Source organism: Saxophila tyrrhenica (assembly GCF_035928015.1).
Source record: "Saxophila tyrrhenica strain CCFEE 5935 chromosome Unknown scaffold_17, whole genome shotgun sequence".
NCBI lineage: Eukaryota > Fungi > Ascomycota > Dothideomycetes > Mycosphaerellales > Extremaceae > Saxophila > Saxophila tyrrhenica.
Genome location: NW_027041749.1, coordinates 527,410 through 550,617, shown reverse-complemented (window position 1 = coordinate 550,617; position 23,208 = coordinate 527,410). Strand labels below are relative to the sequence as shown.

The following is a 23,208-nucleotide window of genomic DNA, read 5'->3' as shown; positions in this document are numbered from 1 at the left end:
ACTGATGGCCAAAGTATTGCCGAGGGGAGTTATGGTGGAATGGAACACATCAGGCAAGGAGGAGATGATGGAAGGTCTAGTAGGGCGAGCGAGGGTTGCAACAACCGTCGGCGATGGGGTGGAAGATCTTCAAGGCGCAAAGTCGGGAGTTGAGCGAGCATGTTGTTTTACTGTCCTGATGTAAACGTAAGTCTCGGTTGTGTCTTCACTTCACTCATCTCAATGTGTCTTCACTTCACCTCATCACACGCGTAGTGCACGCCCCTTGGAGAACACCTGTCACGTCTTCACGGCTTAAACTCTTAACCCTCAAAAGTGCTGATGAACTTCCACACAGCTTAGCAGGTCTTCCCAAAACCACTCAGGTGAGTCATAACTTCGGAGATCTGCAACCCTCCAGTGAAGTTTGAACGGGCTCGCTGACCACAATCTTCTATACAGCAGGGACTGGGGCACAAGCACACTCAACCGGTACCAGTCTCCACGTCAGCCTCCGCTCACCGGCATCATCACCACAATGGAGCACTCACCACTCAGGAAGCTGCCCGCGGAGCTGCGGAACCGGATCAGTGAGCTGGTACTGGCGCTCCCGGAGCCTCTCCAAGCGAAAGTCACAATTTCTCCGATCGGCGAGCCTCTCGATAGCACCACATGGCGTAATCGCTCGAGTCTTGTCAAGAGAACGAGAAGTCGATGACGGAGTTGGACACGGTCTTGCAATATCGGTTTGTCCTGGGACCTCCGACTCTGATGGCTGAGTGGTTCGTCATGTGGTTGGAGTGGTTGGCCGAGTAGGGGCGTACCCACGAGCTCGGAACATCAAAGTAGATGAGAGCCAGGGGGGGTGTTTGACAGCTTATCTGAGTGAGGGTGATCCTTTTCCTCTTGTGTGCGGAATTGTGGCTGGCAGTGGACAAAGACAAGGGAGAGAGAATGAAACAAGAATAGCAGTTTGGTCTTCCCGTTTCTCCTGTGCATATGATCGGGAGCAGATGGCGAAGCTCTTGCTTTGAACAATTCGAAAGAGGAAGGGGCCACCCAGCTGCATCGCTCCTGCCGTCTTTGTCCAGCCTCGTGAACCTGCAGCCTGAAACAGAATTTGACCTCATATGCTCACACACACCTTCGCACAACGCAACACCAAGCCTCACTAATCCTCCTGCCCTGAGACCGGCATGTGGACACAACCTGGTATGCTTCTTCCGATCGTGACTTCTGACAACGTCTCTCTGCACGGAAGGGTACTGACTGCTTCCGCAGCTTCGTAGAGGCTCTCTGTAAGAGCCGCTGCAAGACTGAGCGAGTACCTATAGCCTGGCGCACCCATCACCGAAATCTGCAAGACTTCAGTACATTGTCCCCCTTTCTAAGACTCCCGACACCATCCGCTGACGGCACGAGCAGCCTCACTTTGCTACAATCATGGACAACTCACCACTTCGCCTCCTATCGGCTGAGCTGTTGAACATGATTGGTGAGATGGTCTTCGCGCAGCCGTACGACATTTACATCGAATTTCGACCCACGGTGCGGAAGAGCAAGCGTTCTCCGGTGGCAATTGGGGGCCAAGGCAAGCACACGTTTGCGTTGACTTCTGTCTGCCATGAACTCCGAGACGAGATGAGGTCCCTGTTCTACTCCTGCAACTCATTCGTCATCGAGCTGGGCAGGATGTCAAACGACGATGCACTGCTAGGAGCTTCAGACTTGCACCTCGAACCGCTTCATGCGTTCTTGAATCTGGTGCCTGGCCGCAGTGTCAAGTCGCTCACGCTCACCTGCGGGCCGATTGACGCCTTCGGCCACAAGTTCCCACAGCGCAAGAATTTGTTCGAGATCCTGGAGTCAGGCATTCGAGCGGCGGAAAAGAAGGTGTACGGCAACTCACAGGTCGAGCTGTCAGTGAAGTACGGCCTTCCGCGACGTCGGATGTACCACCGGATGCCTTACCTTGGGGATGCTCTGGTTCGGATTGATGGTTCCGCGCCGCAACGATCCTTGCACGAAAACGAGAGAGCCTTACTTGAAAAGCAGAGAGTAATGCTCGATCTACAGCCGGACGGGCCTCTTCGCAGATATGTCAGTACGGGGCTCAGTGCGTTGGCGATCATGCTCGGTATGTGGAGGATATGGCTGGACGAGTGAGAAACGCTGTTTGATGATACGGTTGAGTGAAGAGGCCTCAGCACAAGTCCTGCACGCCGATTCGAAGCTCAGGCGCTGCAATGGTGCGGGTACATGAGAACCAAAAAGGACAGTGATGGGACAGGACCCGGATCGCTGCACAGGGCCATCAAGACACCAGACGTTTTTCGCTTTCTCGCTTTCTTGGCTGGGATTAGTGAGGGTGAGCGAGTTGTGGTGTTTTTGCTGTGGAAATTCATCGCTCATGGGGTATCTCATCGCTGCTGTCCATGCAAGGCATCATCAACACGCCACTCGAACAGCATCAGAACATCCTCGTAATGCTCGGTCTCACCCACTCCACCTCTTCACAAGGCCGCTCGTCCACCCATTTCTTGATCTTCTCGTGATTCCAGCCTGCCACAAATCTCAAGTCTTCGTCAGTCCATGTCCCATCATCCTCTGTCAGCTTGGTTTTCCCTCCCACCTTCTTCAGACTCGGCTCGGCATGCAAACCAGCCCGCAGTCGTGTGCCAAGGTGGCATTGTCGAAGGTGATATGTCCACGTGAAGCACTTCTCCGCGGCTGTGCAAGCGGAGCTGCATGCTTCGATCGACTCGTGCGGGTCGTGGGTGTAGTGATCGCTCGGGTACTCCGCGACAGGGGCGTCATGCTGCGCAGTGTTCCAGTCGGTGCGGATCGTAAGGTTCGTGAGGTTGAAGTAGGACGTTGCGAGGTCGCGGTAGAGGAGTGGTCGCTGGATAAACGTCAGCACATGTCAGCCTCACTGACATTTAAACTCACATCTGCTCGTCGCTGCTCCCACTGCCACCGCCACAACCCCAGCAGGTCATCCTCCAACGGCTTATGCATCGAGATCACCGGCTGACACCAAAGATTCTTCTTCCCCGAAAACGGTATCTTGTGCGGCGGATGCGGCGTGAACATCGGCCACAGCCCCTCCAGCAAAACGCCCACGTGGACCAGCGCTCATCCCAAGATGCTGTCACCACAGCAGTCGTGCTGAATGTTGTACCAATGATGTTCACTCAGCTTCGAGCTCAGGTACTGCCCCTTATCATCATAGTCCTCGCGCATAAGCCGCCGCATCGCCTCTCTGCTGATGACGTATCCTGACCCGCCGTACGCAAACCACGTCCCGCGGCGTCCCTTCGACGGCGCACCGAAGTAATGCGGCTCATCCGGGTCGAAGTTCTCGAGCAGGCGGAAGATGTTGTCCCAGACAATGTAGGTGTCCGCCTCGTAGAAGACATACCATTTCCGCACCGGCCGCATCTTCCAGGCGCGACAGACACCGGCAAGGAACTTGAACTTGTCGGTCTTCCAGGCTTGCTTCCGCGTTGCAGTACCATCCGCAAGCGAGCCGTTGCGCCAGGCTTCAAGCCGTCTCTCACCGTCGCGAACATGTGAAGGGATGTCTTGAATGAAGTCGATGATGTTATGACCTTCGTAGTGCTCTTCCGTATCGGAGAAGATCAGGAGGTTGACGAGGCAGGCCGAGACATCCTGAAGTTACGGTCGAACGCGGGCGTCGAGTACGCCGTGGCCGGTCTTCAGGACAGGCTGGATGTCGGACAGCAGATTCGCCGGCCATGATGCGCATAGCTCTGAAATGGACTTGTTGGTGACGTCTTCGAAGCGGACTGGGTTGAAGGAAGATGTCGTTTGCCAGCCGAAAGTGCCTGAGACCTCTAGGAGAGGCGTTGGAAGGACAATGTCGTACTCTTGACTCTTAGCCTCGAGGTGCTCTTTCTCTTTTGAGTGGAGCCAGTTGTGCACGCGCCCCAGGGGAGATGCCGGGGTGAAGAGCAGGAATGAAACAGCGAAGAACGTCAAGAAAGACGTTGCGATGACCGACGGTCGCTGGAGGAGAGGCAAGGCTGAGCGCGGCATGGCAAAGGACCGGTCATTCGGCTAGGCCCATGTTCGTGGCTCCATGAAGTAGGTTGTGTGAAGTCAGTGAAGTTAGCGGCAGGGGTCCTCACGAATGGTAAAGAGTGACATTGAAGTGAAAGAATGCTGTTGCCTGTGATCATGTTCACCGCAGACTGCAGTACCTACGTGTACATGTACCCTCGCTACCTTCCTAAGGTGTCTTGTTGCACCACTGAGAGCCTTGCAGTCTGCCCAATCACGAGTCAGCATGGTCGAGATCACTTGGTCGCACCCTTCATTAACGACAGCGAGCTTCTTGTGTTCCACGTCGGGAGTAACGTTGTGCAAGAAACGAGGATATAAACAGGAGTGTGCATGGCATGATCCGAAAGGGTCAAGATTGGTGGTCATCTTTGACCGGGGTACCAGAACTCTCCACAGGCATTCGTTCTCGGCTGAAGGCCACCCGCGGGGCAAGCTTGGTGCAGCTGCTGGACGCCGTGTTTTGGCGATAAGGTCGGCTATCCTTCTGATTCTGATTCCTCCCCAGTCCGCCCCGATCACATCAACATCTTCGTCTTGCCGTCCTGCCACGTGGTGCCGGAAAACGCCAGTAATGCAGCCGTCTATTTGGTATCTCATGCGACTCCTCCCTTGAAACGCCGCCCTCCATACTGTACATCTAGAGGAAGTAATCCCTCACCGGATCATTTCCAGCATGCTGCTGTTGCTGCTGTTGCTGCTGCTCGATCCTATGCGTCTCGTTCTCGGGTGCAGCATCGAAGACATTCCACTTCCGCTCCCCTCCAGGCCCAACCTCGAGCACACTCGCCAAATTGCCACATCGGTAGCAGTAGTTCGGTGCGCTCCAGACAGTCGACAGCCGGTCATCGAACATGACCATGTATCCTTCGTTGCAAAGTTGATGCGCCCGCAAAATGTGATTCATGCTGTTGACCTCCAGAAACTTCTTGACCACCTGCGCGCCGAATGTGTAGCCGGCTCCTCGAGGGCTCAGACTAAACTCATCCCGTTCGCCGTCCGGATCGCTCCATACCAGGTCAGCCATGGGTCCTTCGTGAGGAATTTCTCGGAATCGGTCGATGATCTTGATCTGGTCGATGCTGTGTATACTCGGACTCAGGCCGCCATGCACGCAAAAGATCTTGTCGTCGATAACACACGACAAGCTCAGATAGTCGAACATGTCCGTGAAGTAGTGCCAGACTGCCGGATTGCCGTACTTGCGACTGCACTCGGTGTAGAAGCCGTAGGATTGGGTGACACCGCGAGACTCGTGGTTGCCACGGATCAAGTGGACACGGTCCGGATACCGTAGCTTCAAGCAGACCAGCAGCGAAATGGTCTCGATACTAAACAGACCTCGATCCACATAGTCTCCTACATTCTGTATCAGCGAACCCACGCCCTCAAAGCCTGCTGCACGCCGCAGCATATGTGGTCGCGTGACCTACCGAGAAACAGGTAGTTTGTGTCCGGGCAATACCCTCCAATCTTGAAAATCTCTATCATGTCAAAGAACTGGCCGTGGATGTCGCCGACGACCGTGACGGGCGCTTGGATGTGGACGACATTGCTCTCCTTCATCAACAGCTCTTTCGTCTTGGCGCATATTGCTTCGATGACCGAGTCCGCCAGTAGCTCCTTTTTGTATAGTCGCGCAATGCATTCGTCGAGGTCAACGCTGGCTACGAATGTTTGTCAGTATTCTTTCAAGCACGAAGGACGTGTGATGCTCACCTGGAAGTCCGGGCATCGCTTCTCCAGTCGAAGAGGGGCTATGATACAGGTCGCGGAAGCGGGTGAAGGGGTTTCCAGCCAAGATCCACCGTCATCGTGGATTCCAGGTTCAGATAAAGGGTGGAAGAACAGACATGACGCCGTGTGTCGTATTGTCGTCGACATCGGGGATCTCGCGGTTGGTTTGCTCGTGATGTGCCAAGGCCACGCGAGTCAGGATCGACGTCCAACGTCCGCCGCCCGCTCTCCATCTTGCGTCTGCATCCCTTTGTCTACACGTCGCTTCATGCCACAAATATCGTGACACCACCTCCGCCCGTCGCCGCCGCCTGCAGCTGTACTTGTCTTGCACTCTGCTCATACTAACTTCATCCTACATCTGATGACCTTCGTCGGTTTCTGATACTGTCTGCGCTCCGGAGGCCATCACCCCTGGTTCCATCGCGCACAGCACGTTCGCAGCCGCTCGCAGCAGCAGCGCCGCGAGAACTTCTCGACAAGGGTGGAGAGCGTCATTTGTCTCTTACAAACTCCGAAAGAAACATCCTGAAGGCTCGCTTTTCTTCTCTTGTCGGCTTTCTCGCATGTTGGCAAAATTCTAGCGCCCAAGGGCGTTCCTCTTCCACCATTTCTCTCGCCCTCTGAGCTGCTCAGCTCTCCCAACTTCTTCCGCAATGTACAACCCTCATTCGGGGTTCCAGCAGGGTCAATGGCACCACCAGCAGCAACAGCAGCCCCACCAGGCTTTGGGCCATGGCTCACATCGCTCCGGGTAAGTGGTGGCAAGCTCCCCTCGATCTCATCTCTAACGTTGCTTCGCAGGCCTCCGCCTGCCAAGAGAGCTAAGAATAACCCGATCATCACTCGCTATCCGCCTCCACCAGGGTATACCGGACCTGGTGCTCAACCTGCCCAGTACCAGCAGCAGCAGCAGCAGCAGCAGCAGCAGTGGCAGCAACCTACACAGTCATATCCCGGTCCCCACGGCCAGAAAACGTATTCCGGTCCCCACGGTCAGACAACATATCCTGGCTACGCTCAACCCGGGTTTAAAGGCTACGTTCAACCTCAGCAGACCTACCCGCATCCCCAACAAGCCTACGCGCAACCTCATCAATCCTATGCACAACCTCATCAGCCCTACCCACAGCCGCAGTATCCGGGATACCCTACTACAAGCTTCCCACAGCAGCCTCAACACTCCCAGCCTGCGTGGTCCGCTCCCACTAGCACAACACACAGTCCTTCATCGGCACCATGGCAGCCTTCTCACAAGAGCCGCCACAGCTCCGCCACGTCCGCTTCCATCAGGAGATCCGCCGACCCGTTCAGCGAAAACCAGGACTATGTCCCAGGTCAAGCCAATGTCGACCGGTACGAGGTCGATGACCTCAACACTGCTTTTCTAGAGGAGGATTACCTCGACGAGGGCTACTCCGCCACCCATCCCGACGAGATCGACCCAAGTCTGAGTCTCGGTACCATAACATGGCTTCCTCCGTTGCCGACCAAACGACCACTGCCCCCAACGCACAAAGAAGCCGAGCTAGAAGCCATTGCTCCTCGCAAGGCCCTTCCAAGCGACGATGAATCTATCAGCGATTACTTCATCTACGAGAGGAGACACGAGGCATTTCTCAGCATCCGTCAAACAGAGAGGTGGAATGAGCTCAAGGATGACATCATCTTCAGGGAGTTTGCTCAAGGTCCCACAAATGTCCTGGCCCTGTCAGAGCTTGTCGACAAGTATAGGCGCCGTCATGATGCCGAGTGGGAGGACCGGGCATCAACACCGACACCAGAGCCCGAGGACAACTTTAGCAACATGCAGGTCGACGCCAATGGCTATGAGCACGCTGACGACGACGAGCCGACGGATATGCTGGGCAATCTCGAGCAAGCGCTCAACGACGACGCTCCTACCAGACAATCCGCCCATCACGCTCGCACGATGTCCAACAGCTCAGCCACCACACGCAGCCTAAGCAGGCCACGAGCACTACTCCCGGTTCGCGATCCAGCACAAGAAGACCTTCTCGCCGCTCTCGGAGTCACTGGTTCGCCCAAGATCGTGTATGAGACTCCTGGGCCAGCCATCGGACCTTCGCAACCGCAGCGGGAGCGCAGCCTGTCACGTCCCAGCCGCGATAACTCTGCTTCTGGCATGTCTGACAGGCGCCAAGCTGCGCACCAGCCCCCACCACCCCCTCCGCCGCCTTCACATCCGCCCCCAGGCTCTATGCGCCGCTCCGGCTCGTACGACCCATGGGCAGCGGACAACCACACCTTCAGCAACGGACGCCGGGGCTCAAACTCGAGCCAACACACAGCAGCTGGGTCTGACTTCAGCGAGGACGATGGCGAGAAGACTCCACGTGCTGAGATGAATGGTTCACAACGCCGCAAGCGTGGCTACGAGGAATCGAACAGTGGCTCGCTACATGGGATCCCGGAACAAGATGAAGAGGCTACGCCACGACCACGCCGGAAGCAGCAGCGTGTGGACGATGTGTACAAGTAAGTAATTATTCAAACACTGGCCACATCACGCTGACCTGACATCCCTAGTCGCCGCTGGTGATGCACTCTCACTGTTCTACTTCGCCCTCGACAATACCGCTCTTCGGTGTCCCGGCAGCCGATCAACCGCGTCCCTTGGCTTCCGACTACCGCACTTGATGGCACACGAGTCTCGGCTTCTGGTGGACTCTCTAGCGAACTGTGCACCTCGCAGGCACGATAAGCTTGACGAGCAAGGACGCTCACATGACATGAGTAGGCTGCTTGCCCAGTCTGCAAGGATTCGTTTCTAGTTCTCTAATGTTTTACTATCGGACCAGACCAGCTTTCTCATCCTCTTCGCTCTCCGTCTCATACTCCGATTCATCCTCTTCCTCCTCACTCTCCGTCTCTTCGCTGTCGCTCTCACTCTCTTCCTCCTCGTCCAACCAAGCATCCAACGTCTTCTCCTTCCTTGCTCCTTCCACCACTCCCTTTCCACCCGCATCCGCTGCCAATGCCTCGTCCAACCTCTGCCCTGCCGAAGCCGCCACGCCCTTATTGGAGCCGTATTCCTCTTTCACCCCATCATCTCTCAACCGCACATCGGGTTCCTCGCCTTCTCTGACCCACTCCGGTATCTCCTCCTCGCCTCGCATCGCCTCGCCTACCGCCAAGCTCGCAGACCCAAGCGTAAAGCCTTTCCGTGCCTGACTCGGTGACGGTGCTTGTGGTACTGGCTTCGGCGCTAGAAGTAAGAGGGACGCCAGCTCGGTGGAGGCAGGGTTGGCGAGCAGGGCGCGGTAGGTGCGAGCGCGGTCGCGGAGGTCGTAGGAGGGTGTGTAGCGGGCTAGGAGGAGGGTGTGGGTGTAGAGGTGCTCGATGGGTTGGGCGGGCTCTGCTTCGGGTTCGGGTGATGAGGGCTGAGGCTCGCGGAAGCCCTCGTTATCATCGGTATCAGTGTAATCGAAGACTGGCGTAGAGTCTTTGAGTTGCTCTTCAGATGGTGCATTGAGCGCATCGAGAGCTTTCTGCTTCTCGTTCTTGCGGTTGAGATGGTGCAGGTATACTCGCGCAGCCAGCAACACAATCTGGGCCTTCACTGCTTCGCTCTCACCTGCGTAGCCTTTCACCAGAATCCTGAGCACGTCCGCCGCAATGTCTGACTCCGGTTCCTGGCCTGCAAACTCGCCGACCAACCAGACCACATTTGCCCGTGCGACTGGCGAAGTCAAAGAGTCAAGGTTCTTCGCCAGCCGTACGACAGTCTTGCGATGGTCTTCGGGGTGGCGCTGGATGAGGTGCCGTACGACTTCTATGCTCTCGCCGACCAGATTCTCGTCTGGTGAGTGGATCTGCTTTAGCAGGAGCGAAAGACAACGGCGAGACGTCAGGGCTGAAGAATACTGAGCACATCGACCTATTGCGCGGACGGCTTCCCGAACAAGGTCCGCATCGTGCGCGTGAGAGAAGTGCTCGAGTTCCGCGAGGATAAAAGCTTGAGACTCTTTGTCGGTGTGCGGGAAGATGAGCGTGAGGACTTCGAGCTTCAGGGTCCGGATCGAAGGCGCCTCAGTGGTCTTCAGGAGGAAGTGGCGGAGGTAAGGGACGAAGAGCGTTGGATCATGGAGAGCGACTTGCACGATGTTGTAGAGAGCGATTTGCTGAATGTCCTGAGGCGAACGGAGGAGAGCGATCAAAGGTCCGATTGCTTGAGGGAGATACTTGGTGGGAGAGAGGTAGAGGTAGGCACGGGCGACGGCGATGAGGACGGCCGAGTTGCGAGATTGAAGGAGTGATTTGGTCGAGGTGAGGAATAGATCAAGGTCCGGGTCGACTATCTCGATGTCTTCGTACTCGTCTTCGTCGGCCTCTGCAGGCTCGAGATCTTCGTAGAAGTCTTTAGCTTTCTGCTCTTGCGTCTGCGCTGCCCGCTTGACGGTCTTGGTCCGGCGGGGGAAGCATTTGCGGGCGTAGACAGTCATCAGTCGTAGGATAGCTAGCTGACCCCATTCGTCCATGTCAACCATCATTTTGCACAGTCTCCGGTACACCGGATGAATCATGTCCAGCCGATCAGGGCAGATCTCCATGAATGCTTGGACAGCGGCTCCAGCAACGTAATACTGCTTGTCGGCAAGTAACGCAGCCAAGTACTCCTCCACCTGTGGTCTCGCAGATGGATCAAGTCGGACGCACTTCACGCAAGCCAGCGCAGCCGCTTTCCGTACCAGTGGCGAGAGGTCGCTCACGCCTTTCTTGATGGCCAGGCTGACGATTTGAGAGATGACAGGGACGCGGATGCCGGACATAGTCTTCAACGCCATCGCGCGGACCCGTGGATTAGAGTCTGACAGCGACTTCTGGATGGTGTTGATGGCCAGCAGCGCCGTATCCGGGTCCGCCTCCGCATGGTGGATGAGATAGTTGTACACCAACGGCCTGGTCGATGGGTAGGGATTGGACAATGTTTTCAAGACGGATGGGAAGAAGGTCAAGGTGGGTTGAGCGGGTTTGGCATATTGCATGGCAATAACTCGCCGTAAGCCATCGAGGACCTCTCGTTCGTTGCGGCTGTCCAGTAGTTTCTTGATCTGTTGCGCTGGTAATGGTTTGGTTGCTCTGCGTGGGCCGGCCTGTTGTGCTGCTTCTAGAGTAAGATCACGGGCTGTCTCCAGTAGCGAGGAGATGCGGGAGATACTCTCCATCTTCCTGGTTGACTGAAGTCTCCAGACGGTGGCGTCAGGTTGAAAGAAGTGAGGTCGGCCTCTCGGTGGGGCCATCTCGACATCTCGAAGCCAGCCAAGATTTCGAGATCGACATCTTTTCACGTGCAAATCTTCTCTTCTTCACCAAACATAACGATGTCTCGATGACACGAACTACAACATGGCGATAGCACAGAACACCGGTCGCATACGGCCGACGAAGCCGAAGAAGAATGCGCAGAAGCAGAAGCGCAAACGAGACGATGTCGACGCCAACAAACTTCAGGAAGCCGTCGACCAGATCGATGTCAAGAGCACATTCACCTCCTTCTCCGAACTACCTCTCTCGGCACCGACAGAAGAGGGACTCAAGTCAGCGCACTTCTCCGCCCTGACCGATATCCAGGCCAAGGCTATCCCCCGAGCGCTCCAAGGCTCAGACATTCTCGGAGCGGCGAAGACGGGCAGTGGGAAGACTTTGGCTTTTTTGCTTCCAGTGCTGGAGAACTTGTACAGGGCACAATGTATCGGAGCAGATGCGGGGCTGGGGGCTATGATTATATCGCCGACACGCGAGTTGGCCATACAGATCTTCGAGGTTTTGCGAAAGGTCGGAGGGAAGGGACATCTGTTTGCGGCAGGACTTGTGATCGGTGGGAAGGGATTGCGGGAAGAAAGAGATGCGCTGTCGAGGATGAACATCGTGGTGTGCACGCCAGGACGGATATTGCAGCACTTGTCGCAAACCTCAACCTTCAACGTGGACAACCTGCGCATGCTGGTGCTGGATGAGGCGGACAGGATCATGGATATGGGGTTCAAGAAGGACGTCGATGCGATCATTGAATACTTGCCATCGGACCGGCAGACGATGCTATTCAGCGCCACGCAGACGAAGCGAGTGTCAGACCTCTCACGTCTTGCGCTGAAGGAGCCTGAATACATCTCTGTACATGAGGCGGCGAGCACTTCAACACCGAAGTCACTGCAGCAGAACTACACCGTCACGCCACTACCAGAGAAGCTGGATACACTCTGGTCTTTCCTGCAAGCCAGCAAGAAGTCCAAGATCCTAGTGTTCCTCTCTTCAGGCAAGCAAGTTCGCTTTGTCTACGAAGCCTTCCGCCACATGCAACCTGGTATCCCGCTTCTCCACCTTACCGGCCGCCAGAAGCAGACTGCACGTCTGGAGATCACCCAGAAGTTCTCGAATGCAAAACACAGCTGCCTCTTCGCTACAGACGTCGTCGCCAGAGGTCTGGACTTTCCAGCCGTCGACTGGGTGATTCAGGTCGATTGTCCAGAAGATGGAGATACTTACATCCACCGCGTGGGTCGGACAGCACGGTATGAGAAAGCTGGACGAGCCGTACTGTTTCTTGACCCTAGCGAGGAAGAAGGCATGCTTTCGAGGCTGGAGCAGAGGCGGGTGCCCATCGAGAGGATCAACGTCCGAAACAAGAAGCAGATGTCCATCAAGAATCAGCTGCAGAGTATGTGCTTCAAGGACCCAAGTCTGAAGTATCTGGGTCAGAAGGCATTCAGTTCGTACGTGAGGAGCCTGCATATTCAGAAGGACAAGGAGGTGTTCAAGCTGGAGAAGTATCCACTGGAAGAATTTGCGGCAAGTTTAGGGCTTCCTGGAGCACCGAGGATCAAGTTCTTGAAAGCAGACCCGGCTGAAGTGAAGAAGTTGAAGAACAGGTCAAGGATGGAGACGGCTGTGTCGGAGTCCGAGGACGAGGGTAGCGATGCTGAAGAAGGAGGCGAAGACAAGAGCACCAAGAAGAATGGCGTGCGGACGAAATACGATCGTATGTTCGAGCGGCAGAACCAAGACGTCTTGGCCGATCATTATGCGAAGATGGTCCGGAATGACGACAAGGATGATGTTGACTTCGGAAGGCTGGACGGTGAACAAGCAGGCGACGACGCACTGTTTGACGTCAAGCGGCGTATTCCTGCGGATTCTGCATCAGGCTCAGACGAAAGAGATGTCCCGGCAGCCAACGGTTACGCCGAGGAGACAGGTGGGGAGATAGGTGGCTCAGGGCCCAAAGCCATCAACCTTCCCGGTGCCTCTGCTCCTCTCGTACTCGACTCTAAGCGTCGCGAGAAGCTCTTGAAATCCAAGAAGAAGCTGCTCAACTTCAAAGACAAAGGCAGCAAGGTCGTATTCGACGACGAAGGACAGGCTCATCCGATCTACGAGCTCGAGGATGAAGACGCCTTCAAGGCACGCGGAGCGCCGGATGAGCAGAGAGAGCGCTTCTTGCGGAGTGAGCAAGAGCGGGTCGATGAGGCAGATAGGGCTGACAAGCAGCTTGCGAGGGAGAAGAGGCGGATCAAGAAGGAGAGGAGAAAGGAGAGGGAGAGGGCGGAGGATGAAGGCGAGGCTGAGGACGGTGCGGTTGGTGATAGCAATGAGGATCTGCTTGCTAACTTTGCTGCTGATGCTGATGGGATGGATGAGGAGGATGAGGAAGAGGAACAGCCCAAGGCGAAACGGCAGAAGAAGTGGTTCGAGCAAGACCCGAAAGTCAGTAGGGACGAGGAGGAGCGAGAGATTGGGACGCTGGATGAGCTGGAGGCGGAAGCTGCTAGACTGCTCGGCTGAAAGAATCAATCACTGTTCAGGAGCCATTCATGTTCACCTGATCTGCTCCGTATTCGATCACTTGCCTATCCATGCCAAGTATAGCATAGTTTAAGCTCGCACGGTTCCTGCCGAATCGGGCGTCATGCATGAAATTCGATCCGCGTCTAGACTTTCACGTGCGCGTAAACGACATTTACTCCGGTAAAGCCTAGAGAGACGGCCGTACTTGACCACGCATCTTCCAAACATATCACGAACGGTACAGCAGCGTTGGCATCCTACGTATCGGCGCCAGAAACGACTTAGAGCGAAGCCCCGCCACCTCCGTTCGCGAAACCGTATCGAGCCATTCAACCTTATTCCACCGACCTTCGTTACAGCAAGGAGTCGTCGCAACATCTTAAAGATCAATAGAACAGAAGGTAGAGGGAGGAGCGGGACACAAGACCTTCAACCGCCGCGCTGTAGCGCGCACGCGCAAAGATGAGCGATCTCGATAAGTAAGAGGCAGCACGCTTACCTCCAACCTCTCCACAAACCACCTCTGACCTTGTCGCATTGCAGAGCCATCGCCCAACTCCGAGCCTGCCGTCCCATACCCGAGAGCCAGGTGCGCGAGCTCTGCTACAAGGCGCGGGAGCTGCTGATCGAGGAGGGCAATGTAGTGTGCGTGGATGCGCCGGTGACGGTACGTCGAGCTCCAGCCAGTCTGCGAAAGAGTTGTACATACAGTGGACACAAGGGCTATTGGAGGAAGGCTGGACGCAAGATGGGACAAGGCTAACATACGGCTGGACAGATATGCGGCGACATACATGGCCAGTTCCACGATCTGATGGAGCTGTTTCGCGTAGGCGGGGATGTGCCGGAGACGTGCTATCTGTTCATGGGTATGGAATGCTGCGAACAAAGAAGCGTAGAGATGGCAAGACTGACGCATAGCAGGCGACTTCGTGGACAGGGGCTTCTACTCCCTCGAATCCTTCCTCCTTCTGCTATGCCTAAAAGTCCGGTATCCCGACCGGATCACGCTGATACGAGGGAATCACGAATCACGACAGATCACAACAGTTTATGGGTTCTATGACGAATGTTTGCGGAAATATGGAAGTGCGAATGTCTGGCGGTTGGTCTCAAAATCTGCGCTGCCCTTGCAAGAGCGTCGATGCTAATGTTGTGCTTCAGATACTGCTGCGAAGTCTTCGACTATTTAGCCCTCGGCGCGCTCATAATTGGCGCATCCACTGATATGCAGCCCACCGACGCACCCTTAGTCGACCCGAACTCTCAAGCCCACGTTCCATCCGACGCCACCGACCTTGAGATTGAAATCCTCAACTCGTCCGGCCAAATCATCAACCGCTTCCAGCGTCAGCCTCGACAGAGCGGCAACTCGCAAGACCTTTCGCAACTCTCCAACCCACCCTCCTCCCCATCTCAAACGCAGCCAGACCAAACACCCACTCGCAGCGGCGCCCCAGGCACTTCCGCGACCTCCAACAGCGGCGGCAGCGCCTCGAACTCCTCGGGCGCCGTACTCTGCGTCCACGGCGGCCTGTCACCACTCATCGACAGCATCGACAAGATCCGCCTCCTCGATCGCAAACAAGAAGTACCCCACGAAGGCGCCATGTGCGACCTCCTCTGGTCCGATCCTGACGAAATTGAAGGCTGGGGTCTGTCACCCCGCGGCGCCGGCTTCCTCTTCGGCGCAGACATTGTCAAGTGCTTCAACCAAAAGAACGACCTTTCCTTGATATGCCGCGCGCATCAGCTGGTGATGGAAGGTTTCAAGGAAATGTTCGACAACACCATCGTGACGGTGTGGTCGGCGCCGAACTACTGCTATCGCTGCGGAAATGTGGCAGCAATTCTGGAGTTGGGTGAGGATGGAAGTAATGCTGGCTACGCGCCCAGGACGAACGGGGATGTCGGGAGGGTTGGCGGGCCCCTGGCGGAAAGGGGGCAGGATTTGCGGATGGGACCTGGAAGGAGGTATCGGGTGTTTGAGGCGGCGCCGCAGGACTCTAGAGGGATGCCTGCCAAGAAGCCGGTGGCGGATTACTTCTTGTAATGGATCGTTTAATGATGGCTGATGGAGGTGTGAATAGCGATACCCAGATTTTGTCGATGTGTCATTCTATGCGTCGGGACCACGAGCCTCAGTGTATTCTTGCTCTCTGGCTTTAGCAGGCACGCCAGATGCTCTGAAGCAAAATGAACCAGCAAAGGCGAGAGTGAAATCATCCTTGCTCCCTCTCAAGAAAGCTCGGATCCAGCTCGACTTTCTTCTCAAACTTCGTCCACCAGTCCTGGAAAGCTTTAAGAGGCACCGTCTCGCTCCCAAAGCTTGCCAGGAAATTAAACGCATTCCCAATGATCCTTTGTGCAAGCACTTTCGTAGTTACTTGGCCCGGTGGTCCAGCATTGGTCCGAACCATGGCCGTTGAGGGATCAGTAGTGGATGCTTGAGAGGATTTAAGAGTGGCCAGCTGTTGCTCGACCTGCGCAGCGGGCTCAATGGAGATACCAACCGCTATATCCCCACCGACAGCCTGCGAAGATCCCGCGGGAGCAGAAGAAGGGTCGTCGACCATCGCATCTTCATCACCAGCGTTTCCAGCTCCAGGCCCAGCTTTGACGCCACTGACTTTGAAGATGGCACTCTCCTTACCCGGACCGATGCCGCCGAGCAGCTTGAACTCTGTAGATGGCGGGATTTGCACGTAGACGGTTGCGGCCGTGCCCGGGGGCAGCTGGGTACCGGGAAGCAAGAAGACGACAATGTGATGGAATGGAGGCTCCGGAGGGATGCGGAAGGCATATTGCGTCTCGGTGATGGCCTGGGGAGAGGCGTCTGGCGGACGGCCGGAAATTATGAGGCCGAACATCTTTCTTTACTCTTGTCCTGTTGTCGTACGGTGAGAGAGTTGAAGTTGCTGCAGAGGAAGAAGGCAAAGCAAGAGTGACGTCGAACACAGCCAATCAGCATCCAGCATTCCAGACGAGACCCTGCATTGCTGACCTGACGTTGGAGGCAGCTGCGGCTGTCCGTTGAAGACAACATTGCAGCATTGAATCTTACACCATCCTTTCTCTCGACCACTTCTTCTCCGCGCCCCGCTCTGCCTTCCCCCTCCCACTCGCCGCCATGTCGAACTTCAACCTCACCAAACTCCGCGACTACATCCCCTCCAACCTCCCACGCATGCCGACCTGGAACACCGCCAACTCCGAACGCGAAGTCTCCGGCGCTGATGAAGACGACGACGATCCCGCCGCTTCCGCTGCACAAGAAGACGACGATTCACCCATAACAATGGCAGACCCACAGCCCATTGCACCCGGGCCCAAATCAAATCTGGACCTCATAAACGAATGCGACAACTTCCCTTACTATCATACGAACCCGAAGCTCTACCTCGCACATGTCAATACTTACTATGGGCTGTTCGTTGCTGCATACCCAGAGACGGAACTAGGCTACATCCTGCCTTCGGTTGCTGAGGTGTTCCGGGGTCTGGCGGGGTGGAAGCTAGACGATGAGGCGCGGAGTCTGACGTTGACTGCGGGCAGCAATGAAGCTGAGCGGAGTCAGGCGATTGAGGCGACTACTAAAGCTATGCGTGAGACGGATCACTTTGCTGTGTTGAAGGGGTGGCGAGATGAGCTATATCCGGTGTATGGCCCGAATGGAGAGCTGCTATTCAGCATTGAGAGGGCGGCGAGCGCGCTGTTTGGGATCGTGACTTACGGGGTGCACATGAGCGCGTACACGTATGGGAAGCGGGAAGGCGCGGAAGGAGAGAAGAAGGAAATGCGGATATGGGTACCCCGACGAGCCGCGACCAAGCAGACATATGGTGGAATGCTGGACAACACTGTTGCTGGTGGAATCGCGACGGGAGAGTCGGCATTTGAGTCGTTGGTACGGGAGGCGCAAGAGGAGGCCAGTTTGCCAGAAGACGTCGTACGAAGGGACGCCAAAGCCGTGGGGACAGTGACATACTTCCACATTCGCGATCAGCGGGCTGGCGGTGAGACGAGGCTGCTGCAACCGGAGTGCCAGTATGTGTACGATCTGGAGTTGGCGGAGGATGTGGTACCCAAGCCGAGTGATGACGAAGTTGCTGGCTTCGAACTGAAGAACGTGGAGGAGGTCAAGCAGGCGCTGAAGGATGGAGAGTTCAAGCCTAACTGCGCGATGGTGCTGCTCGACTTCTTTGTGCGGCACGGAATCCTGACGCCAGACGAGCCGGGCTACATTGAGATGGTCTCGCGGCTCCACCGGCGGCTTGAATTCCCTACGCTGTAGCCGGAGAGCGTTCTGGAGTAGGTTTGCAAGCTCTGCCGTCTTTTGCTTGCATGTTGCATCTAGATAGAGGATACCCATTGAATCGTTGAGCGCCTCGCATATGCTTTCGTCAGCATTTGAGAGCCCATTGTCTTCACCAACGCCTCGCTAATATCATCGCGCAAACTCGTTCCATGTAGATCCCACCTGACCGGCATCACTTCTTCAGCAGCATGTAGACATAGTCCTGCCGCAGCGGCGAGAGCTTTTTGTACGGTCCGTCCAGCAGCAGCAGCAGCCCGCCGAACGAGATGTAGACCTTGCTGCAACACGCCGTCAGAACACCACCCACAAACTTCCCAATATCTGGAAAATGTAACTCACATATTCCCCCCCTCCCCCGGATCAAAATGCTTATAAACCTTCCCATAGCACACATAATCAAACGCACTCGCCAGCGTCTCCTCCCCCCTCCTCTCCCTCCACTGGCCCGTCGTATCCTTGGTCCCGTCCAGATTCAGCGTCGTCGCGATCAGCATCTGGATCGTCTCGCCCGTCTGGATGGGGTAGAGCTCGGAGTTGATATCGAGGGTTAATGAAGTGTCGCCGGAGGTGTTGGAGGAGGAGCGCGAGGTGCCGATGACGCGCGCCACGCGGTCGTAGGTGCTGTCGAGGAGTGTGGTGATTTCGAAGTGGTCTTCGTAGAGGGTTGCGTCGTTGGACATGGTGGCGGTACTCTTGTGTGCGGCGTGGAGAGACTGTTTAGTCGATGCGCCGTGGAGCACTCGATGCGTGTTGTGGCACTGTCAAGGGGTCTCGTCGCGGACGCAGGTGCTTTGAATATGTCTGCGAGAATTGTTTGAAGTCGAGATAAATTCGTCAGCACGACGTGCAGTTCTCAGCACGACTCCAAAGACACATTCACTTCGAGGAAGTCTCTGGCATGTGAAAGCATCTGATTCACTTTTAGGCGCAAGGAAATACATGTGACATGGTACCGAAGGAGTTTCACTGTACATCATTCGTTCCTCGAGCATGTCAAGCTACAGCCACAAATCGCTCGCGAGACATCACGGCATCTCTCATCTCAGCATCAACATCTCTCAAACACTCGATACAGTCCCTTCAGATTGGCCACCTGCACGGTGCCCTTCAGCAACCCCCTCGTAGCGACGAGCCGTCCCTTGAACGCAGGAAACAGCACATTCTCAATCGTCCTATGCAGCTCATCCCTCCGGTTCGCAAGCTCTTCATCCTCGTCCGCATCCTTCGAAGCGGGTGGCGGTGGTAGAGCGTCCGGTACGTAGAAACTCGCCAGCTCCTTCAAGAAGCTAGCAAAGCAGCCTTTCTCGTCATTCCAGTCGACGTGTGGTCCCAGTCGTAGAAGAAAGGTCGGTAGCTTGGCCAGGGATGGTGAGTAGCCTTTCATCAGAAGTGGGAGGGAAAGCAGATCGCCTTCTTCGGAGATTTCGAGAGAGAAGTATTCGGTCAGCATGTCTCGTCGGGATATCAATTGCTCTGATACCGCTGAAACGACCTCGTCCCAGTCAAGCTCTACTGTATCCGGCTCCTGAGCTCTCATTTGCTCTGCACCCATCTCTAGCAGCTCGCGCAAGCTCAGCGGAGGACCCAGACGAATAGTGCCAAAGTTGCCGAAGTCGGTCAAGCCCAGCTGGTAGAAATACTCTGCCGAAAGCATGCCGTAGTCGACCAGAAACAGCTTGACACCGCCTTGTATGGCAGCAATGCGCTTGCAGTCATCGACAATACCAACGAATGTGTGATTGGTGTAGACGTCTGTCAGCTCGTTGTGCATGTTTTCTCGTACATCGGCACGGAGCTCTTTGACGGTCGACAGGCGGCAAATTGTGGCTTCCTTGTCGTTGTACTCGTATTGCAGGTCGTCGGAAGTAGGCTCGCGAGAGAGCGTGCTCTGTGCTTGCAGCATGGATGTGATCTTGCGGGATTTTGCATCTGTCCGAATCAGGTTGTTCTCGTAAGGTCGCTGTGAGGCTGCTCTCGCGGTCGAAGGGCGCTTAATTGTGGGCGTGACTTCCATACTATCGTCCTCCGGCAGAGTGGCAGCCTTGGATATGCTGGGTGTCTTGCCGCCGCTGAGCAAGCTCTGGGTCATGAAAGTGCGGCTTGTGTCTACTTTGCCGAGTCGAGTTCGGATCTCGTCGCAGATCATCTCAACGATCTCCTCCTCATTGAGAAAGTTGACCTCTCGCTTCGTCGGATGGACATTGACGTCCACTCTTGCTGGGTCGATCTCCAAGCTCAAGTAGAAGAACGGCTTGCCACCCTTCGGCAAGAAAGTAGAATACGTCTGCTCGACGGCCTTCTTGATGACGCTGGAATCTACGGCTCGATGGTTGATGAAGAGCAGACACGTCGTCTTCTTCGAACTGTGGTTGGCGTTGCTGACCAGTCCATCCGTTTTGAAGCCGTATTGATCGTTTTGAAGCTCGATCTCGATGAGCTCGTTCGCCGTAGCACTGTTGTAGACCATTCGTATGCGGTCCTTCACGCTTGCATTGGCAGGCACAGCCAGACCAGCGCCCGCCTCGCCATGCTTCTTGCACGAAAACGCAACGCCTTTGCAATGGACAGCGTATTTGCCAACCATGTCAGCAATCTTAGCGTACTCCTCGCTAGCAGACCTGAATGCACGGCGGCGGGTGGGCACGTTGTAAAAAAGGTCTTCAACGGCAATCTGAGTTCCTTGCCTGCCAGCACAAGCCTTAGGATCGGAGGTCTGGCCCGCTTTGGCAGGTGCGAGGTGGCCACCAGCATAGTGGGCTCTCCAGGCGCAGCTTGAGTCCGCAGTCTTTGTGGTAATCGCCAAATGAGCGATGTGACTGATGCTGGCCAGCGCCTCGCCGCGGAAGCCGTACGTTCCAATACTCGTCAGGTCTTCAAACGCCTTCAGCTTGCTCGTCGTGAAGCGTTCACACAGGATGGGCAGGTCGTCCTTGTTAATGCCGCAGCCATTGTCGGTCATCTGCAGGAGTTTGAGTCCGCCATCCTTGACCAGAATCTCCAGGCTTGTCGAGCCAGCATCGACAGCGTTTTCAATGAGTTCCTTCAGTGCATGAAATGGTGAGACTATGATTTCGCCTGCTGCGATCTTGTTGACGACGTCTTGGTGCAGCGCTCGAATGCGCCGTGGACCAGTCATCTCGTCTGCTTTGCGCTTGGTACCGCGCGGTGGCGGGGATGATGGCGGCGCATCTTGCTCCATCGCGTCGGACATCCTATCGTTTGGAGATTCGAGAACTACACAATGTTTGCGCCAGTCGCGCAAAGCCTAAATGTCATGACTTGTGTTGAAATTGAAAGAACGTAGGTGTTGTTCAAAGAGGTGAGGTCTGGCGCCATGTGATCGACACGTGCAGGCACGAGAAAAGGCAGGAGCGACGCGACGCGACGTCAACTTTTTCCTCTTCTTTCCACCACTGTCAACCTCCTTTCGCCATACACGTACTTCTGATTGATAATCATGCTCACTTAATGAACGGCGCCACATTCTGGCGAATGCGCAAAGGCTCCCCAACCGCTTTACAGTGACTACGGCACTAGCTACGCTGCAAGGCCACGGTCTGGACATCCGTAAAACGGAGAGGCTCGCGATGCACATGCCCCTGGTCATCGCTGGTCTGCAGCAAAGACGGATAGACGACAGTCTGCCCTGCACTTGCAGCCTCCCAATCAAAGGTCCACTCCGTCGGCTGCGAGAACAGCGTCCAGCCAAACCGAGCTCCACGCTTGATGAGCTCTTCCAACTGCTGCCGCCTCTGGCCGCCATCTGTACTAGATGCATAAGGAGCTAGGAGCTCGTCCAGTCTGCTTGCCAGCTTTTCGACATTGTGTATTCGAGGATCGCTGAGAGGGAAAGCGTTGCTTGCACTGGTCTTGTCTTGCAGCAGCTTGGCAGTAAGCTGCCGCCATTTCGATACTACCGCACGGTTTGCTGTTCACGTGAATTTAGCAGTGTTTCATCCATGCACACGGTAGCATGTCGTTACCTGAGCTACTGGGGTTCAACCTTCCACCTGGCTCTCGTGCCTCTGGAACCATGCTGCTCAGATATTTCGCAAGCCCGAGAGGTAACAGATTGGTCTCTGTGGGATCGAACAGCTGAATGCTCTGCAAGATTGTCCAGCCAACGATGTAGCGGATCACTGCGACTGTAGCGCTCGGCGGTGCTCCGGCTCTGACACTTGAAGACCTTGGATACAGGCGTTTACTCGATGGTGCGTCCGTCCCAACTACCAGAAATAACTGCTCTGCAGAGATCGAGAGATCTTGCGACAGCGGGGCGCCGGAGTAATAGCTCTGCACATGGTTTTTTATGCTGGTACCAAGCCGACTCATCTCGCCTTTTATGTCGCTATCTTGCATGGGTTGAGGCAGAGCGGCATCGAGCGTGCCGATTGCGCTTTTAGCTGGTGTTGCAGCGACGCACGGACCTTTCATACCTCCGCCGTACTGCGACTTCTCTACCGTGTGGCCACCATAAGCTCGCCTTGCTCGCAAACGATGGATCCAGAGCAAATACAGCAGACCGGAAGCAATTATTGCGCCAGCGACTGCGCTGCCAACACCAATGCCAGCGGCTGCTCCAGGAGACACACCATCAGTGTATGTCTTGCCGGTGATGGTTTCTGAGGGACCTGTGGTTGTCGCAGAAGATGTCGAAGAGGTAATGGTGGTGGCCATCTTGGGTCAATGGCACGGTGTCAGGACGAAAGCACTTAAATATCTTGAACCGCGCGCATTGTTGTGCAAGTGTCTCACGAGACGAGGACGAGAGGGCAACAGCTCAATGTGCGACCTGCCGAGCTTATCACAAGCCCTCAGTGGAGTTATTCGCAGGGGTCCAAATGGGTTCGAGGCTGAACACATGGAATCAACCTGCAGTAGCGCTCCCCGCGATGCAAGCCACTGGCAAGGATGCTTTCAGGCAACAGAATTCGAGATTTTCGGACGAGTCGTCCAATCGTCGGCACGAAGTCATTCGCTTTCGTTTAGCTGCCGCTCTGCAAACAGTGGCAAGGTCGCTTGTTCGACGTCGTCGTCACAAAGTGGGCGCAACACCAACCAAATCAGAGAAGTCACAGCGTACTTTTACTAGATCAAGCTTTTCGATTGTAGGTGTATGCGGCCTACAGCTGCCGGATGGCCGAGTCAGCGGAGCGCTACAACAGATCTCGCATCTGTAAAGGAAGGCGGAAGCTATCATCGTCGCAGCGACCCGCATGATGACCCTTGTGCCATTGGCATAGCTGCAGCTGGACTTTCTATGCTCTCTTAACCCGGACTCT

At 55.6% G+C, this 23,208-nt stretch overlaps 13 protein-coding genes across 13 annotated transcripts; 5 read left to right on the top strand and 8 right to left on the bottom strand.

Moving 5' to 3' along the window:
• Nucleotides 1–1,422: 1,422 nt before the first annotated feature.
• On the top strand, nt 1,423–2,145 carry LTR77_009381 (uncharacterized protein; the record flags this gene model as incomplete). The annotated part of the gene is made up of 1 exon (XM_064806609.1): nt 1,423–2,145. The coding sequence occupies one exon, from the start codon at nt 1,423–1,425 to the stop codon at nt 2,143–2,145; it is 723 nt and encodes a 240-aa protein (XP_064655426.1).
• Nucleotides 2,146–2,449: 304 nt separating this feature from the next.
• On the bottom strand, nt 2,450–2,997 carry LTR77_009380 (uncharacterized protein; the record flags this gene model as incomplete). The annotated part of the gene is made up of 2 exons (XM_064806608.1): nt 2,450–2,881; nt 2,929–2,997. 2 exons carry the CDS (start codon nt 2,995–2,997, stop codon nt 2,450–2,452), a joined length of 501 nt encoding a protein of 166 aa, XP_064655425.1.
• Nucleotides 2,998–3,114: 117 nt separating this feature from the next.
• Nucleotides 3,115–4,038, bottom strand: LTR77_009379 (uncharacterized protein; the record flags this gene model as incomplete). Its single annotated transcript, XM_064806607.1, has 2 exons — nt 3,115–3,651; nt 3,685–4,038. 2 exons carry the CDS (start codon nt 4,036–4,038, stop codon nt 3,115–3,117), a joined length of 891 nt encoding a protein of 296 aa, XP_064655424.1.
• A 664-nt stretch (nt 4,039–4,702) lies between these two features.
• Nucleotides 4,703–5,797, bottom strand: PPG1 (putative serine/threonine protein phosphatase; the record flags this gene model as incomplete). The annotated part of the gene is made up of 3 exons (XM_064806606.1): nt 4,703–5,421; nt 5,496–5,729; nt 5,782–5,797. The coding sequence occupies 3 exons, from the start codon at nt 5,795–5,797 to the stop codon at nt 4,703–4,705; spliced, it is 969 nt and encodes a 322-aa protein (XP_064655423.1).
• A 658-nt stretch (nt 5,798–6,455) lies between these two features.
• Nucleotides 6,456–8,302, top strand: LTR77_009377 (uncharacterized protein; the record flags this gene model as incomplete). Its single annotated transcript, XM_064806605.1, has 2 exons — nt 6,456–6,553; nt 6,604–8,302. The coding sequence occupies 2 exons, from the start codon at nt 6,456–6,458 to the stop codon at nt 8,300–8,302; spliced, it is 1,797 nt and encodes a 598-aa protein (XP_064655422.1).
• A 307-nt stretch (nt 8,303–8,609) lies between these two features.
• APL6 (AP-3 complex subunit beta) lies at nt 8,610–10,988 on the bottom strand (the record flags this gene model as incomplete). The annotated part of the gene is made up of 1 exon (XM_064806604.1): nt 8,610–10,988. One exon carries the CDS (start codon nt 10,986–10,988, stop codon nt 8,610–8,612), a length of 2,379 nt encoding a protein of 792 aa, XP_064655421.1.
• Nucleotides 10,989–11,169: 181 nt separating this feature from the next.
• On the top strand, nt 11,170–13,605 carry DBP4 (ATP-dependent RNA helicase dbp4; the record flags this gene model as incomplete). The annotated part of the gene is made up of 1 exon (XM_064806603.1): nt 11,170–13,605. One exon carries the CDS (start codon nt 11,170–11,172, stop codon nt 13,603–13,605), a length of 2,436 nt encoding a protein of 811 aa, XP_064655420.1.
• A 465-nt stretch (nt 13,606–14,070) lies between these two features.
• On the top strand, nt 14,071–15,661 carry PPH3 (phosphoprotein phosphatase PP4 catalytic subunit; the record flags this gene model as incomplete). The annotated part of the gene is made up of 5 exons (XM_064806602.1): nt 14,071–14,087; nt 14,152–14,275; nt 14,387–14,477; nt 14,533–14,713; nt 14,773–15,661. 5 exons carry the CDS (start codon nt 14,071–14,073, stop codon nt 15,659–15,661), a joined length of 1,302 nt encoding a protein of 433 aa, XP_064655419.1.
• Nucleotides 15,662–15,830: 169 nt separating this feature from the next.
• Nucleotides 15,831–16,478, bottom strand: LTR77_009373 (uncharacterized protein; the record flags this gene model as incomplete). The annotated part of the gene is made up of 1 exon (XM_064806601.1): nt 15,831–16,478. One exon carries the CDS (start codon nt 16,476–16,478, stop codon nt 15,831–15,833), a length of 648 nt encoding a protein of 215 aa, XP_064655418.1.
• A 260-nt stretch (nt 16,479–16,738) lies between these two features.
• On the top strand, nt 16,739–17,902 carry LTR77_009372 (uncharacterized protein; the record flags this gene model as incomplete). The annotated part of the gene is made up of 1 exon (XM_064806600.1): nt 16,739–17,902. One exon carries the CDS (start codon nt 16,739–16,741, stop codon nt 17,900–17,902), a length of 1,164 nt encoding a protein of 387 aa, XP_064655417.1.
• Nucleotides 17,903–18,098: 196 nt separating this feature from the next.
• On the bottom strand, nt 18,099–18,606 carry RPB8 (DNA-directed RNA polymerases I, II, and III subunit RPABC3; the record flags this gene model as incomplete). Its single annotated transcript, XM_064806599.1, has 2 exons — nt 18,099–18,204; nt 18,266–18,606. 2 exons carry the CDS (start codon nt 18,604–18,606, stop codon nt 18,099–18,101), a joined length of 447 nt encoding a protein of 148 aa, XP_064655416.1.
• Nucleotides 18,607–18,974: 368 nt separating this feature from the next.
• Nucleotides 18,975–21,137, bottom strand: mlh1 (DNA mismatch repair protein Mlh1; the record flags this gene model as incomplete). Its single annotated transcript, XM_064806598.1, has 1 exon — nt 18,975–21,137. One exon carries the CDS (start codon nt 21,135–21,137, stop codon nt 18,975–18,977), a length of 2,163 nt encoding a protein of 720 aa, XP_064655415.1.
• A 322-nt stretch (nt 21,138–21,459) lies between these two features.
• Nucleotides 21,460–22,603, bottom strand: LTR77_009369 (uncharacterized protein; the record flags this gene model as incomplete). The annotated part of the gene is made up of 2 exons (XM_064806597.1): nt 21,460–21,854; nt 21,910–22,603. The coding sequence occupies 2 exons, from the start codon at nt 22,601–22,603 to the stop codon at nt 21,460–21,462; spliced, it is 1,089 nt and encodes a 362-aa protein (XP_064655414.1).
• Nucleotides 22,604–23,208: the final 605 nt, after the last annotated feature.